This window comes from Thalassophryne amazonica, chromosome 18 (assembly GCF_902500255.1).
Source record: "Thalassophryne amazonica chromosome 18, fThaAma1.1, whole genome shotgun sequence".
In the NCBI taxonomy this organism is placed as follows: Eukaryota; Metazoa; Chordata; class Actinopteri; order Batrachoidiformes; family Batrachoididae; genus Thalassophryne; species Thalassophryne amazonica.
Genome location: NC_047120.1, coordinates 7,784,646 through 7,800,326, shown reverse-complemented (window position 1 = coordinate 7,800,326; position 15,681 = coordinate 7,784,646). Strand labels below are relative to the sequence as shown.

At 41.7% G+C, this 15,681-nt stretch overlaps 1 protein-coding gene across 1 annotated transcript; it reads left to right on the top strand.

Annotated features, from left to right (window-relative positions):
- Positions 1–6,820: 6,820 nt before the first annotated feature.
- On the top strand, positions 6,821–7,252 carry LOC117531290 (MAGUK p55 subfamily member 2-like). Its single transcript, XM_034194319.1, has one exon. The coding sequence runs from the start codon at positions 6,947–6,949 to the stop codon at positions 7,193–7,195; it is 249 nt and encodes an 82-aa protein (XP_034050210.1). The 5' UTR covers positions 6,821–6,946; the 3' UTR covers positions 7,196–7,252.
- Positions 7,253–15,681: the final 8,429 nt, after the last annotated feature.

Here is a 15,681-nt window from a genome sequence, read left to right as displayed (position 1 = left end):
GCTTCATAGCGGAGAAGAGCTGAGAAGGATTTTCTTTCACCAAAACAGATCATATCTAGGCTTGTATCTCAGATGTACCTTCTGGCAATTTGAAGCTGAACTTTCAGGTCTTCTTTTTAAGAAAATCCTCCTCTATACCACTTAATCATGAAGCTGTATAACTGGTGATACAAAATGCAAAACATGCACTATGCACAATTTCTCCAATCACATCCCAGAAGCCTATAACTTCTTCTGGGTTGTCTGGCTGTCTTGGTGGCTTTCCTCACTCTTTTCCTTCTTGCACAGTCACTCAGTTTATAAGAACTGTCTACACACAGATTTACCAGAGCGTCATACTGTTTGTATTTCTACATAACTGATGTAAATAAACTCTGCGACATATTCAGTGGCAGATTCACCATCAGAGAGCCTCGTCCACAACCACAAAGACTCTAAGCTGTCAGGATCATTTGGGTTATTCTGTTGTAATTCTGATTTAAAAGAGGAAACACAGTTGTTTGACAATAAATGGCTTCACACAACCACTAAACATGAGTGAAACAAAAGGATTTGTGTTATCATTCATATGCTCTGAAAAGTTTTGATTTTGATTTGATTTGATTTGATTTATTGAACCTCCTAATTCATGGAGAAAAAAAAAATAAAATCAACAACAGACAGACACAACAATATTAAAATGGTGACAATAAATCATTGACAACTGAGCTCTCAAAGTCATCAGCGGCAGTTAAAATGAAGCGAACACTGTCAGCGACACCACATTCAGGGGTTCTTTTGATGGTTCTCTTGCTAGCTCCTTTATAAGAAGTGTCGCATAGATATCTAGCTAAGGATATACCATACTCCTGTCAGCTATTAACAACAGCTGAAGCAAGATTAGCCTGACTAAACAATTGACCTTGAAGTGTTTGACATAAAAGATATTTACACAGTACATGTGTACGTGAGCACGACAAGAACACAGACCTAAACAATGATAGTTTCTGGATGCTGACATATTTTTTTTGACACGATCAACACCTAATGCTTGGAAAAGAGGAGATGACCTACAGTAGGACTTGAGACCAAGGGCAGCTTTAAGAAACTTACTTTGGGCAACTTCAACCCTATCTATAACAGTTTTATTCTGGTAGGTACACTCTAAACCATAGGTCAGAACAGGTCTTATAGCAGAGATGTTGTTGTGTGGGCCGCTGAAGAGGAGGTACTGCTGGCCCACCACCACCAGATGGCGCCCTGCTTGGAGTGCGGGCTTCAAGCACGAGAGGGCGCCGGAGCCACTGGGAGTGACAGCTGTCACTCTTTATCAGCACCAGCTGTCACTCAGTCAACTCATCACCATCTCCATAAAGGCCGGACTGCGACTCCACCTCCTTGCCGAGAAATCAACTACCTATCAGGTAATTTTCTCTGCTGAACAAAAACATTGTGTAATAGTCTGAACTTCTTTTGCAGCCGTTATCCTGTGGTGTTTGCCTTATCTGTGGGATTGGCGTTTGGTGTGATCAGCGACGGTTTCGCTTCACACTCCAACCAGATAAGTGGTTAGACAGGAGCTGCAAGAGTGTGTGATTGGAGGCGGAGGTTCTCCCTCCTTTACTGAATACAGACTGTGGGATTACTGAGTGTGCGACCTCACACTCATCTGGACTGTCTCTGTTCTCTGCCAGCAGTACCGGGTCTGACTGCTGAAGACAGCGGCCACCTGGGGCGCAGGGCTTGGCGGCTCCGGTGTTCTTCAGCTCCGTTGGCGGTGGAAGCTGTGTGGATCCGGCTTTTCTCTCGCCAGGTGTCTTCTATCGTCGAGCCTGCCCACACGTCACCTGGTGTATGATTGACAGTCACTGTATTGTTATTGTCTGTACATCGTTGTGTGATTCACAACATTAAATTGTTACTTTTTGGCTTATCCATTGTCCGTTCATTAACGCCCCCTGTTGTGGGTCCGTGTCACGACACTTTCACAACAGATGTAAATATGAGAAAATGGCCAAAAAAAAAAAAAAATTCTGGCAGAGTATGTAAATGTTTCAGCACAAATGTATCTTCCAGTCATTTTGCATAAATTTTGTTTTACTTACTCTCAAAAAAAGAGATTGATTTCTTTTTAATACTAACACTTTCTGTAATTGTGTATTTAACTAACCATTGTTTCCTGTTTCTGAAGTCTGGCAAAATAATTTCCTTTGGGATAAATAAAGTTGATCTTTATCTTTGTGGGGTTTTTTTTTTTTGCTTCCTTTTATTTGGACACTAATATCTGTGGCACTTTGTCTTGCCACAGGTTCTTTTGGTACTGCTCGAATCACTGAGTCAAAGAAATGGTGACCTGGAAAGGGTCAGCTCATGTGTACTACTTGTAATATTACCATCAATATGTCTATTAGACCCCATTCCTACCAGGCTGCTCAAGGAAGCCCTACCATTAATTAATTTTTCGATCTTAAATATGATCAATCTATCTTTATTAGTTGGCTATGTACCACAGGCTTTTAAGGTGGCAGTAATTAAACCATTACTTAAAAAGCCATCACTTGACCCAGCTATCTTAGCTAATTATAGGCCAATCTCCAACCTTCCTTTTCTCTCAAAAATTCTTGAAAGGGTAGTTGTAAAACAGCTAACTGATCACCTGCAGAGGAATGGTCTATTTGAAGAGTTTCAGTCAGGTTTTAGAATTCATCATAGTACAGAAACAGCATTAGTGAAGGTTATAAATGATCTTCTTATGGCCTCAGACAGTGGACTCATCTCTGTGCTTGTCCTGTTAGACCTCAGTGCAGCTTTTGATACTGTTGACCATAAAATTTTATTACAGAGATTAGAGCATGCCATAGGTATTAAAGGCACTGTGCTGCAGTGGTTTGAATCATATTTATCTAATAGATTACAATTTGTTCATGTAAATGGGGAGTCTTCTTCACAGACTAAGGTTAATTATGGAGTTCCACAAGGTTCTGTGCTAGGACCAATTTTATTCACTTTATACATGTTTCCCTTAGGCAGTATTATTAGACAGCATTGCTTAAATTTTCATTGTTACGCAGATGATACCCAGCTTTATCTATCCATGAAGCCAGAGGACACACACCAATTAGCTAAACTGCAGGATTGTCTTACAGACATAAAGACATGGATGACCTCTAATTTCCTGCTTTTAAACTCAGATAAAACTGAAGTTATTGTACTTGGCCCCACAAATCTTAGAAACATGGTATCTAACCAGATCCTTACTCTGGATGGCATTACCCTGACCTCTAGTAATACTGTGAGAAATCTTGGAGTCATTTTTGATCAGGATATGTCCTTCAATGCGCATATTAAGCAAATACGTAGGACTGCTTTTTTGCATTTGCGCAATATCTCTAAAATTAGAAAGGTCTTGTCTCAGAGTGATGCTGAAAAACTAATTCATGCATTTATTTCCTCTAGGCTGGACTATTGTAATTAATTATTATCAGGTTGTCCTAAAAGTTCCCTGAAAAGCCTTCAGTTAATTCAAAATAGTGCAGCTAGAGTACTGACAGGGACTAGAAGGAGAGAGCATATTTCACCCATATTGGCCTCTCTTCATTGGCTTCCTGTTAATTCTAGAATACAATTTAAAATTCTTCTTCTTACTTATAAGGTTTTGAATAATCAGGTCCCATCTTATCTTAGGGACCTCATATTACCATATCACCCCAATAGAGCGCTTCGCTCTCAGATTGCAGGCTTACTTGTAGTTCCTAGGGTTTTTAAGAGTAGAATGGGAGGCAGAGCCTTCAGCTTTCAGGCTCCTCTCCTGTGGAACCAGCTCCCAATTCGGATTAGGGAGACAGACACCCTCTCTACTTTTAAGATTAGGCTTAAAACTTTCCTTTTTACTAAAGCTTATAGTTAGGGCTGAATCAGGTGACCCTGAACCATCCCTTAGTTATGCTGCTATAGACTTAGACTGCTGGGGGGTTCCCATGATGCACTGAGTGTTTCTTTCTCTTTTTGCTCTGTATGCACCACTCTGCATTTAATCATTAGTGATCGATCTCTGCTCCCCTCCACAGCATGTCTTTTTCCTGGTTCTCTCCCTCAGCCCCAACCAGTCCCAGCAGAAGACTGCCCCTCCCTGAGCCTGGTTCTGCTGGAGGTTTCTTCCTGTTAAAAGGGAGTTTTTCCTTCCCACTGTCGCCAAGTGCTTGCTCATAGGGGGTCGTTTTGACGGTTGGGGTTTTTCCGTAATTATTGTATGGCTTTGCCTTACAATATAAAGCGCCTTGGGGCAACTGTTTGTTGTGATTTGGCGCTATATAAATAAAATTGATTTGATTAATATTTGTTGAGGACACTCATCACTGAAAAAGGCAAAAGGTACATTCCTGTACCACCTAAATGTGTCAGAAAGATATTCAGGAGGTGAGGATGGATTAGTTGTTTGCCTGGGTGGTTGCCAACCAGTGCCTCGCATGGTTCTGCAGTGAGGTGAATGTGGTGATGCACAGCACCAGTCCGTGCTCTGAGACCCCAGCTGAAGTTGCCGCATGTTGTCTCTGCTCAGTGATGTGAGACACCTGCTCCGGGATTGCTCAGAAAATCACACCCTGATTGATACTGTACAGGACTTCTTTTTTTTTTTTAATTACAGGAGGTCATGAAATTCTGGTTTGAATGTCAACCAGTTCAATAGAATTCAGCAAAAATTCTTGTTCCATGACGTTGGTTGATAGCTGTTTGCTGTCTGTTGTGTCACTGAGACACACTGAGTGCCCTGAGCTCTGTAACTTCAGCCTCTCTGGGGAAGTGCTACACATGGATTGTGGAGCCACATGTATGTGTAATTAGTTTTCTGGAAACCACTTTCCAAAATAATGGAGTGCAGACAATCTGTTGAACAATACTGACTGGCAAATTCACCCTTTCCTGCACTTTGAACCAACCAGAACAGACCTGGAGGGCGTGAAGATGGATCATGGCCAATGTGTGTGTCAAGCAGCACGCAAAGCTTCATTGTGTTGCCTGCTGGTCATTTGTGTAGTGACTGATTTTAAAGGAGTCATCAGTTTGAAATGACATTTACTGTCATGGTGAACAAGAGACACATAAAGTATCAGCAGCAGCAGTGACAAGAACCCTAGTTTCTGGATGATAAGTCACGTTGCAGTCACAGCTGTCAGAAAATGCACTGTGAAGGGGCAAGAGTCTATAAGTCACACCGGAGTATAAGTCACAGCTTTTTTCCTGTATGTAAAGCTCACATGTAACACATCTTTCCCTGAGGGTGAGTTTAACAGTGGATAGGAACTCAGTGCAGCACATGTGCACACCACAGACTGTTTTGCTGGTAAACATACGGACTTCTAATTCTAAAATAAACAAGATAAACAACTAGATGTCTATTGGACAACAAATTGGATATTATTTGACAGTTTGAGCAAAAGAAATTGTCAGATGCATCCAGACTGCTGCTCGACAGTAACATGGAGACGTGAACAGCAGATTTATGCAGGAAGCCCTCAGCTTGCGGTGTGTAACATAAGGACTGTTAACTTCCAAAATTAAGCAGGATGAACAAATACATGTGCGATGAACAAAATAATGAAAGTTATTTGGAATAGTATAGAGAAAATAAATCAACAGATGGACAAGGACTGCTGGTCCACTGTGTTGGAAACAGAACAATAAAAACATGAATTAATTAGTTTTTTAAAACTGGCTCTTTAAACTGGGATATTTGTGCATTGTTCTAGTGTATTTTTGTTGTTGGCATTTATTCTTCTATTGTTGGAGTTGATGTTGTTTAGTGCTTTGATACCTGGGAAAACCATATATAAATAGTTATTATTATTATTATTATTATTATGGGAATCCCCATGGATAAATCTAATCTATTCAAAATTCCCCCAAATAAAAATATTTCATACATATAGTTCAGTAAATGTTCAGTTAAATTAATGAAGTATACAAAATCTTCCACGTAACAACAGCCAACATATTACCAACATATTAGTTGGTTTATTTAGCCATAGTGTTTATGAATTATGAGTTGGTGAATAAAATCCACTTTATTATGATCACAGCCAATAAATTTGGCTTTAATCTGTTGAATCATTCATCTTTCCTTAGACCAATTATTGGGAAAATACTAATGTCTCAAGGTCCGTCAAAATTATATATACTTAATCCAGTTGAAATAGCAGATAGTGTCAATAGTGTCACTGCTACGACCGGACCGAAGCCTCCGGTAAGAGCATAGGAGGAGGACTCTGTGTTTACGTGATTGAGGACTGGTGCTCGGACACCAGAGTAACAGACAACCACTGCTCACCGGACCCAGAGGCCATATCTGTCCAGTGCTGACCCTTTGACCTGCCACAGGAGCTAACGGGAGCTAACGGGAGCCATTGTGATGTTGTTTATATAACATCAACATGACACTCGGCCTGCTTCAGATCATGGTGTCAAAACAACAGAGGGCTCATCTGGATGTCCTGCACATCATTGCTTAGAACATTAATAAAGCATTCCTCAAGACTAAAAAAGGTAAGTCCTTTCGGCTGATTCCTTGTTTTGCACTTGGGGTTGCCACAGCAAATCCAAGGTGGATCTGCATGTTGAATTGGCACAGGTTTTACGCCGGATGCCCTTCCTGACGCAACTCCACATTACATGGAGAAATGTGGCAGGGGTGGGATTTGAACCCAGACTGTGCTCCCCAAATTCTACCAGCATGTCAAGTGTGCAACGAGGGCATGAAACACACTTGATCATGTTTATTCTAACAAAAACATGCCTACAGAGCGACCCCCCTCCCCACACCTAGATAATCAGACCACCTGCTGCTGCAGGACAGCACTGATCATTACGCCTCATCAACCACATGCACGAGCGATCAGTGCGCGATCTCACCTTTAACTACAGTTGACCTAACAAATCTTGAGGAGAATGGTGGGAGGAACTGGTTTTTAACATGCCCATGGTGACATGCAGCTCTGACTCTGCTATGCATCAGGCCCTGGAGACTCTGAGTGACAGCATCAGCTCGACCACTGCTAACAATCTGGACCTGATCTTCCTCAAAGGCAACATGGAGAGCCTAGTGGCTCATGAGCACTTTGAGGAACCCAAGCTTGAGGCTATGAGGGCAAACAACGTGGAGGTGGTTCAAGACATTCTCAAAGAGCTCAGTCCACTCCCACACAGAAGCCAGGCAGCTTGATGAGCTCAACCACATCCTCAAGGAGCCCCACTTCCAATCCTTCCTGTAGACACATGATTCTGTGGCATCCAAAAGCTATGAGACTCCTCCACCTAGCCCTTGTGCATTCATGGACGCAATAACCAATAACCAGCCTGTGCCACCGGATGCAGTGTGGATGGTTGGCATTTGTAAGGTGTCCGGTGAGCACCTGGGAGTGATGTTTCATGTAGAAAGTGGCGAGCTGGTGATTGCCAGGATCCTCCATGGTGGCATGATTGACCAGCAAGGCTTGCTCTATGTCGGTGACATCATCAAGGAGGTGAATGGGAAGGAGGTGGGCAATGACCCAAAAGTACTGCAGGAGATGCTGAAGGAGGCCAGTGGCAGTGTGGTGCTGAAGATCCTGCCCAGCTATCAAGAGCCCCACACACCAAGACAGGTGTGCCACAGTCTTGCCCACAACACACACTATGATCACCAAGTCTGGAGAGCATGAGATTTATAGGTGTCCAAAATGACATTTTACACATGAATGTAGAAGCCAAGAATGATTTTATATGTAAATATTTCAAAGTTTAATGGCATCCTGTCCAGAGAATTAAGCCAAACTCCCTCTGTGCTAGGACCTTTTTCGTCCTGTTTATGTTCCCGGTCTGGCTGCATGTGAACATTTAGTGCATGAGATTTTTCTGTGTGCACTACATTTATCAAGAGACAGCAGCACTCATAGACATTGAATTTTTGAAGAACAGTGATTTTTCCAGAAATATGGTCGTGTCCCTGTACAAGACCCTTCATCTCAATTGTTCCAAATGGGTACTGGCCTCAGCTGAGGAGGTAACCTGTGATGGTCTGGTATCCCATCCAGGCTCATGCTATGGTATGGTATCTGGGCCACTATATCCATATCCATACTAACATTTATATCAATACTAATCAATACCGGTGTCATGAGATGTACACTTTATTTAAGAAATAATTCCAGAAAAGAAAGTGATGGTCTAGGGGTTAAAGCGTTGGGCTTGAGACCAGAGGATATTTGGTTCAAATTCCCAGCCTGATCAGAAAATCACTAAGGGCCCTTGGGCAAGGTCCTTAATCCCCTAGTTGCTTCCGGTATGTAGCATTCACCCCTGACATCGGGGTGAATGTGAGGTATTATTGTAAAGCACTTTGAGAATTTGATGCAAATGGAAAGTGCTATATAAAAACAGTCCAATTACCATTTACCATTTCACCTCTCTCTGCTCCTGTTTCCAGCTTACACCCCCCTCAGGAGGCAAACAAAACCAGCCACCCAGACCATCAAAGCCTGGGCTGAAAATGTCCTCACGCAGTTGCAGGATTGTGTTGCCGGTGTCACAGACTGAACGGTCCCCCCCTAAAAATCGGTCCACCCTGCCGTCACTGAGCATGCGTCATCAACCACGGTTCATGGATTATCACCTCGTTTCTGCTTCAAACTGCACTCCAGTCATCATCTGTCTCAGCAACAGATATCTGAAGCCTTTGTACAACAATCATTCATTACCTCCGCCAAGGAGGTTATGTTTTCTGTCGAGTTTGTTTGTTTGTCTGTCTGTTTCTCAGCAGGATAACTCAAAATGTTTTGAACGGATTTTGATGAAATTTTGTGGAGTGATTGGAAATGACAAGAGGAACAAGTGATTAAATTTTAGTGTTGATCCGGATCACGATCCGGATCCAGGAGATTTTTTTAAAGGATTCTTCACCATTGCGGGATAGGGGGAATTTTGACATTCTAGTTTCTAACTCCACAAAAACAAGGCAGAAAGGCTTGAAAAAAATTAGGGTGTAACATAGTCAAATGTTCTATCAAACAACAAAGTTTGGTGATGATCAGATCCGGATTCCAGATCTGGTGATCCAGAATATGCAAAAATATAGGGAAAATGGAAAACGTGTCAGTGTGAGGTGACAAATGAAGCTAGAGATGCACAACTAACACCAAATTGTAGCTGAATCTGTACTGATTCAGTAAGGTGTCATCAGATTTGATGTAGCTTCAAATGTTATGAAGCTAGATCCAGAAGAAAACCGCCATTACCGAAAAATCATTTTGATACAATAACATTTGAACTAATAAAGACATAAAAGTGATTCCAAGTTCTAGTGGTATGTTTTTATGGTCATGGATGTCAAATATAAAGGAAAGAAAAGTGTATGTATCATAGTTTTGGTTGTAACACTGAATTGTTGAATAGATCACTGTGCCAAGGAGGGAATCTCTTTAGGGTCAGTGACCCTATGGCCTTGTGTAGCACATGCAACACTTAAAAAATAGTTCTATTTCAGAATTTACTGTTATTTATTTAGAGAAGTGTTTCATAAATGCTAAAAAAATTCATATATTTGCAGTTTAGTTAAACAATAAATTGAATTTTGTCTCTTACTTGTTTTTGTCTATAAGCACATGCAATATCAATATCAGTGCTCAGATGACAGTAGCTTCTGGGAAAGGTGCAAGTTGCAATAAACTGTGATGCCAAGCGCTAAGGATACATGCTATCCAGTCACAGCAGATTAAACCTTTTTTACTACTGAGCAAACATCATTGTTAGACTTTTTTAAGTTCAATGATTCCACGGCGTGTAGATGTTATGGCGTCAGTGACCCCATGGCCTTGGCGGAGGTTTGCACTCTCCGAGTGCTTCTTGTTCATTCATTCATTCATTCATTCATTCATCTTCTACCGCTTAGTCCATTTAAAGGTCACGGGGGGCTGAAGCCTATCCCAGCAGTCATAGAACGCGAGGCGGGGTACACCCAGGACAGGACGCCAGTCTGTCACATGGCCACAAATAGACAAACAAACACAGACACACCCACACACACACCTACGGACAATTTTAAAGATTCCAATCCACCTAACCCGCATGTCTTTGGAAGTGGGAGGAAACCAGAGCACCCAGAGGAAACCCACGCAAACATGGGGAGAACATGCAAACTCCACACAGAAAGGCCACGGGATTTGAACCCACGACCGTCTCGCTGTGAGGCAACAGTGCTAACCACTAAGCCATAGTGCTGCCCTTGTACAACAATCATTTTCACATAAATTCAGCATTATTTCATCAAAGGCAGAGGAAGCGATCAGAGTGCTGTGGCAACAAGAGCTGCTGGCTGATGCATTCATTTTGCGTTGGTCATTTCAAAACATCACAGAATGTTGCCTCATTTCTGTTTCAAACTGACTTTAGAATGATTTAAGAGGTTTTACCTTGTCATCTGATGATTAATAATCACATTAATCCATTTGATGTCGTTGGGTGAAGAGACTCTTTCTCTGATGAGCTGCTGAGGTCCGAAATGACGCATGCGCAATGGAGTCTGGGCGGACCAATTTTTAGGGGCAGACCTTTCGGTCTGCGACACCGGCACAAAGTGGAGTATTTTTGAAGTTCAGGATCTGGACACACACACAGAGCCTGTCCTCTTCCACATCAGGTACTGTGTACAATACGTCACCAAGGACAGACACATCCAGGTCTTTCCAAACAGGGTTAGGGTTAGACCCTGATCAGACTTCATGACTTGGCCTTCAGGATGGGAGACAGAGCTCTCAACTCAACTCAACTCAACTCAGCTCAACTCAACTCAACTCACCTCAAAGCAATAGAGGCTTTAAAAGTCTCTAGGGACAGGGATAATCTAATATTAAAGGGGAGAATATTCCAGAGCCTGGGGCAGCTGCTGCAAAGGCTCTGTCATCTCTTGTCTTTAATCTGGTTTTAGGCACCTCCAGCAACAGTTGGTATAAGGAAAAAGAAGCTCCGAAAGATATGAGGGTAGGCTGAAAAGTTCTAAGGCTCACTATAATGCAGTTAATGCATTACTCATTCATGGGGAGCCTTAGAACTTTTCAGCCTACCCTCGTACACTGGGGCCAGGGCATTGATGGCTTTGAAAACAATTAAAAGAAGTTCAAAATCAACCCCATAATGGACCAGAAGCCAGTAAAGAGTAGCCAAGACCGGCGTAATGTGGCTGAACTTTTTCTTTCACAAAAAAAGACAAGCAGCAGCATTCTGAAAAAGCTGGAGGTGGTTTAGAGAGGTCTGATCCAAGCCAATGTACAGAGAGTTACAATAATCTAGTCTATTTGTCACAAAGGCGTGGATAACCTTCTCAAGGTCAATCCTAGAGAAACATGGCTTCGAATTGGCTAGGACACGAAGTTGGAAGAAACTTGTTCTAATAACAGCACTGATCTGTTTATCAAATTTAAAATAGTTGTCAAAGATTACCCCAAGGTTCTTCACACAGGAGTGAATGTTGGAACCCTGGGGATCTAGGACATCAGCAGAGCAGGCTGTGGAAGTGCTTCCCCCAAACAGGATAACCTAGTCTTTGACTCATTGAGATATAATAGGTTAGCATTCATCCAACATTTGACCTCACTCAAACAATCCATTAATGGCTGCATTGGGTCATTGCCTAACGACCTTAGTGATAGGTAAATGTGGACATCATTGGCAAAGCAATGGAAAGATATTTGGTATTTTCGAAAGATACCGCCAAGAGGCAACATGGACAAAAGGAAAAGAACAGGACTTAGAATGGAGCCTTGAGGGACTCCACATGTCAGTGGGGCCACAACTGAAGAAAAGTGACCTAGCTGCACACAAAAGCTCCACTCTGTTAGGTAAGAACTGAACCAGGTGAGAGCAGAGCCTGTAAAACCCACACAGTGCTTGAGATGATGCAGCAGAATCGCGTGGTCCACTGTGTCAAAGGCAGCTGACAAGTCTAAAAGCATCAGGATGGCAGGTTGCCTACCTGAGTCGGCAGCTAAAATCAAATCATTAAAAACTCTCAGTAGAATGGTTTTGGTGCCATGTCTGGGTTTGAAGCCAGGCTGAAACTTTTCATAAATGTCATGCCGGGCTAAACACGACTGCAACTGAATGTGGAATGCTCTCTCCAACACCTTGGATAAAAAGGGGAGTTGAGATATAGGCCTAAAATTAGAAAGGATGGAAGGATCACCATTTTTCATTTTACTTAAACGTTTCACCACAGCATGTTTAAAAGCTAAAGGCACACAGCCAGAGGTAAGACTCATGTTAACCAGCAACAAAATAGTGGCTCCCACCAAATCAAAAACTTCTCTGAGGAGATGAGGATGAATGATGTCTAAAGAACAATTTGTAGGATGCAGATGATTGATTACATCAGAAAGCTGGGAGAAGGACAAAGGCCTGACGTGATCGAGGGCAGCAGAACACAGAGAAAAATCAGAGTTTGTGATGGAGCTAACACCTGAATGAGCTGGTCTAAGGGCAAACACTTTTGTGATAAAATAAAATGTAAAAAAAAATATTTCAGAGTGTAGGTGTTGGCACAAAAGGGGAGACATCACTGGGATTAATAAGAGAGTTCAAGACACTGAACAGGACCTGCGGCTTATGGCCATTATTTCTGGCTAAAGTAGAGAATAGGTTGCTTTGGCAGCTTTGACAGCTTTCTGATAAGCAAACATACAGCCATGAAGAATTTGTCGAGATACAATGAGATGATCTTTTTTCCATTTTCTCTCAGCGTGTCTACATGCGCGTCTGAGTGCACGCGTTGACTCATTTAACCACGGCTGTGAGTGTGGTTTAGAGCGCCTTAGCCTAAGAGGAGCGACACAGTCCAAAGATATCCATGCATATGTTAAAGACACACAAAATATTATCAGCACTGAGACCACATTTTCCATCAAGTTTGCACAAAAAGAAAAAAATCATTAAAAACAGTGGAAAACTGTGTGGCAGTCGAATGGTTAATAGTGCGCTGGAGGCACTCAGGGGCAGGTGGCTTATCTGTCGAGCACGGAAGCGTCAACGTGAACAGCACAGGTGGATGATCGGAAATACACAGAGTTGCACAGATTTCCTTAATAGAGACAGATAAACCATAAAACAGCACAAGATCTAAAATATGCCCCTTTTCAAATTAAAGGACTCAATCAGGTTTAAAAAAAATCCGTGACCAGGGGACAGGAAGATGGAGGAGAGGAATCACAACAGACATAAATCAAATCAAATCAAATCAATTTTATTTATATAGCGCCAAATCACAACAAACAGTTGCCCCAAGGCGCTTTATATTGTGAGGCAAAGCCATACAATAATTACGGAAAAACCCCAACGGTCAAAATGACCCCCTGTGAGCAAGCACTTGGCGATAGTGGGAAGGAAAAACTCCCTTTTAACAGGAAGAAACCTCCAGCAGAACCAGGCTCAGGGAGGGGCAGTCTTCTGCTGGGACTGGTTGGGGCTGAGGGAGAGAACAAGGAAAAAGGCTTTAGCAAAAAGGAAAGTTTTAAGCCTAATCTTAAAAGTAGAGAGGGTGTCTGTCTCCCTGATCTGAATTGGAAGCTGGTTCCACAGGAGAGGAGCCTGAAAGCTGAAGGCTCTGCCTCCCATTCTACTCTTACAAACCCTAGGAATTACAAGTAAGCCTGCAGTCTGAGAGCGAAGTGCTCTATTGGGGTGATATGGTAATATGAGGTCCCTAAGATAAGATGGGACCTGATTATTCAAAACCTTATAAGTAAGAAGAAGAATTTTAAATTCTATTCTAGAATTAACAGGAAGCCAATGAAGAGAGGCCAATATGGGTGAGATATGCTCTCTCCTTCTAGTCCCTGTCAGTACTCTAGCTGCAGCATTTTGAATTAACTGAAGGCTTTTCAGGGAACTTTTAGGACAACCTGATAATGAATTACAATAGTCCAGCCTAGAGGAAATAAATGCATGAATTAGTTTTTCAGCATCACTCTGAGACAAGACCTTTCTAATTTTAGAGATATTGCGCAAATGCAAAAAAGCAGTCCTACATATTTGTTTAATATGCGCACTGAATGACATATCCTGATCAAAAATGACTCCAAGATTTCTCACAGTATTACTAGAGGTCAGGGTAATGCCATCCAGAGTAAGGATCTGGTTAGACACCATGTTTCTAAGATTTGTGGGGCCAAGTACAATAACTTCAGTTTTATCTGAGTTTAAAAGCAGGAAATTAGAGGTCATCCATGTCTTTATGTCTGTAAGACAATCCTGCAGTTTAGCTAATTGGTGTGTGTCCTCTGGCTTCATGGATAGATAAAGCTGGGTATCATCTGCGTAACAATGAAAATTTAAGCAATGCCGTGTAATAATACTGCCTAAGGGAAACATGTATAAAGTGAATAAAATTGGTCCTAGCACAGAACCTTGTGGAACTCCATAATTAACCTTAGTCTGTGAAGAAGATTCCCCTTTTACATGAACAAATTGTAATCTATTAGATAAATATGATTCAAACCACCGCAGCGCAGTGCCCTTAATACCTATGGCATGCTCTAATCTCTGTAATAAAATTTATGGTCAACAGTATCAAAAGCAGCACTGAGGTCTAACAGAACAAGCACAGAAATGAGTCCACTGTCTGAGGCCATAAGATCATTTGTAACCTTCACTAATGCTGTTTCTGTACTATGATGAATTCTAAAACCTGACTGAAACTCTTCAAATAGACCATTCCTCTGCAGATGATCAGTTAGCTGTTTTACAACTACCCTTTCAAGAGTTTTTGAGAGAAAAGGAAGGTTGGAGATTGGCCTATAATTAGCTAAGATAGCTGGGTCAAGTGATGGCTTTTTAAGTAATGGTTTAATTACTGCCACCTTAAAAGCCTGTAGTACATAGCCAACTAATAAAGATAGATTGATCATATTTAAGATCGAAGCATAGACATGTTGATGGTTTGGAGGAAGTAACTAATGAAAATAACTCAGAGAGAACAATCGGAGAGAAAGAGTCTAACCAAATACCGGCATCACTGAAAGCAGCCAAAGATAACGATACGTCTTTGGGATGGTTATGAGTAATTTTTTCTCTAATAGTTAAAATTTTATTAGCAAAGAAAGTCATGAAGTCATTACTAGTTAAAGTTAAAGGAGTACTTGGCTCAATAGAGCTCTGACTCTTTGTCAGCTTGGCTACAGTGCTGAAAAGAAACCTGGGGTTGTTCTTATTTTCTTCAATTAGTGATGAGTAGTAACATGTCCTAGCTTTACGGAGGGCTTTTTTATAGAGCAACAGACTCTTTTTCCAGGCTAAGTGAAGATCTTCTAAATTAGTGAGACGCCATTTCCTCTCCAACTTACGGGTTATCTTTTTTAAGCTGCGACTTTGTGAGTTATACCATGGAGTCAGGCACTTCTGATTTAAGGCTCTCTTTTTCAGACGAGCTACAGCATCCAAAGTTGTCTTCAATGAGGATGTAAAACTACTGACGAGATACTCTATCTCACTTACAGAGTTTAGGTAGCTACTCTGCACTGTGTTGGTATATGGCATTAGAGAACATAAAGAAGGAATCATATCCTTAAACCTAGTTACAGCGCTTTCTGAAAGACTTCTAGTGTAATGAAACTTATTCCCCACTGCTGGGTAGTCCATCAGAGTAAATGTAAATGTTATTAAGAAATGATCAGACAGAAGGGAGTT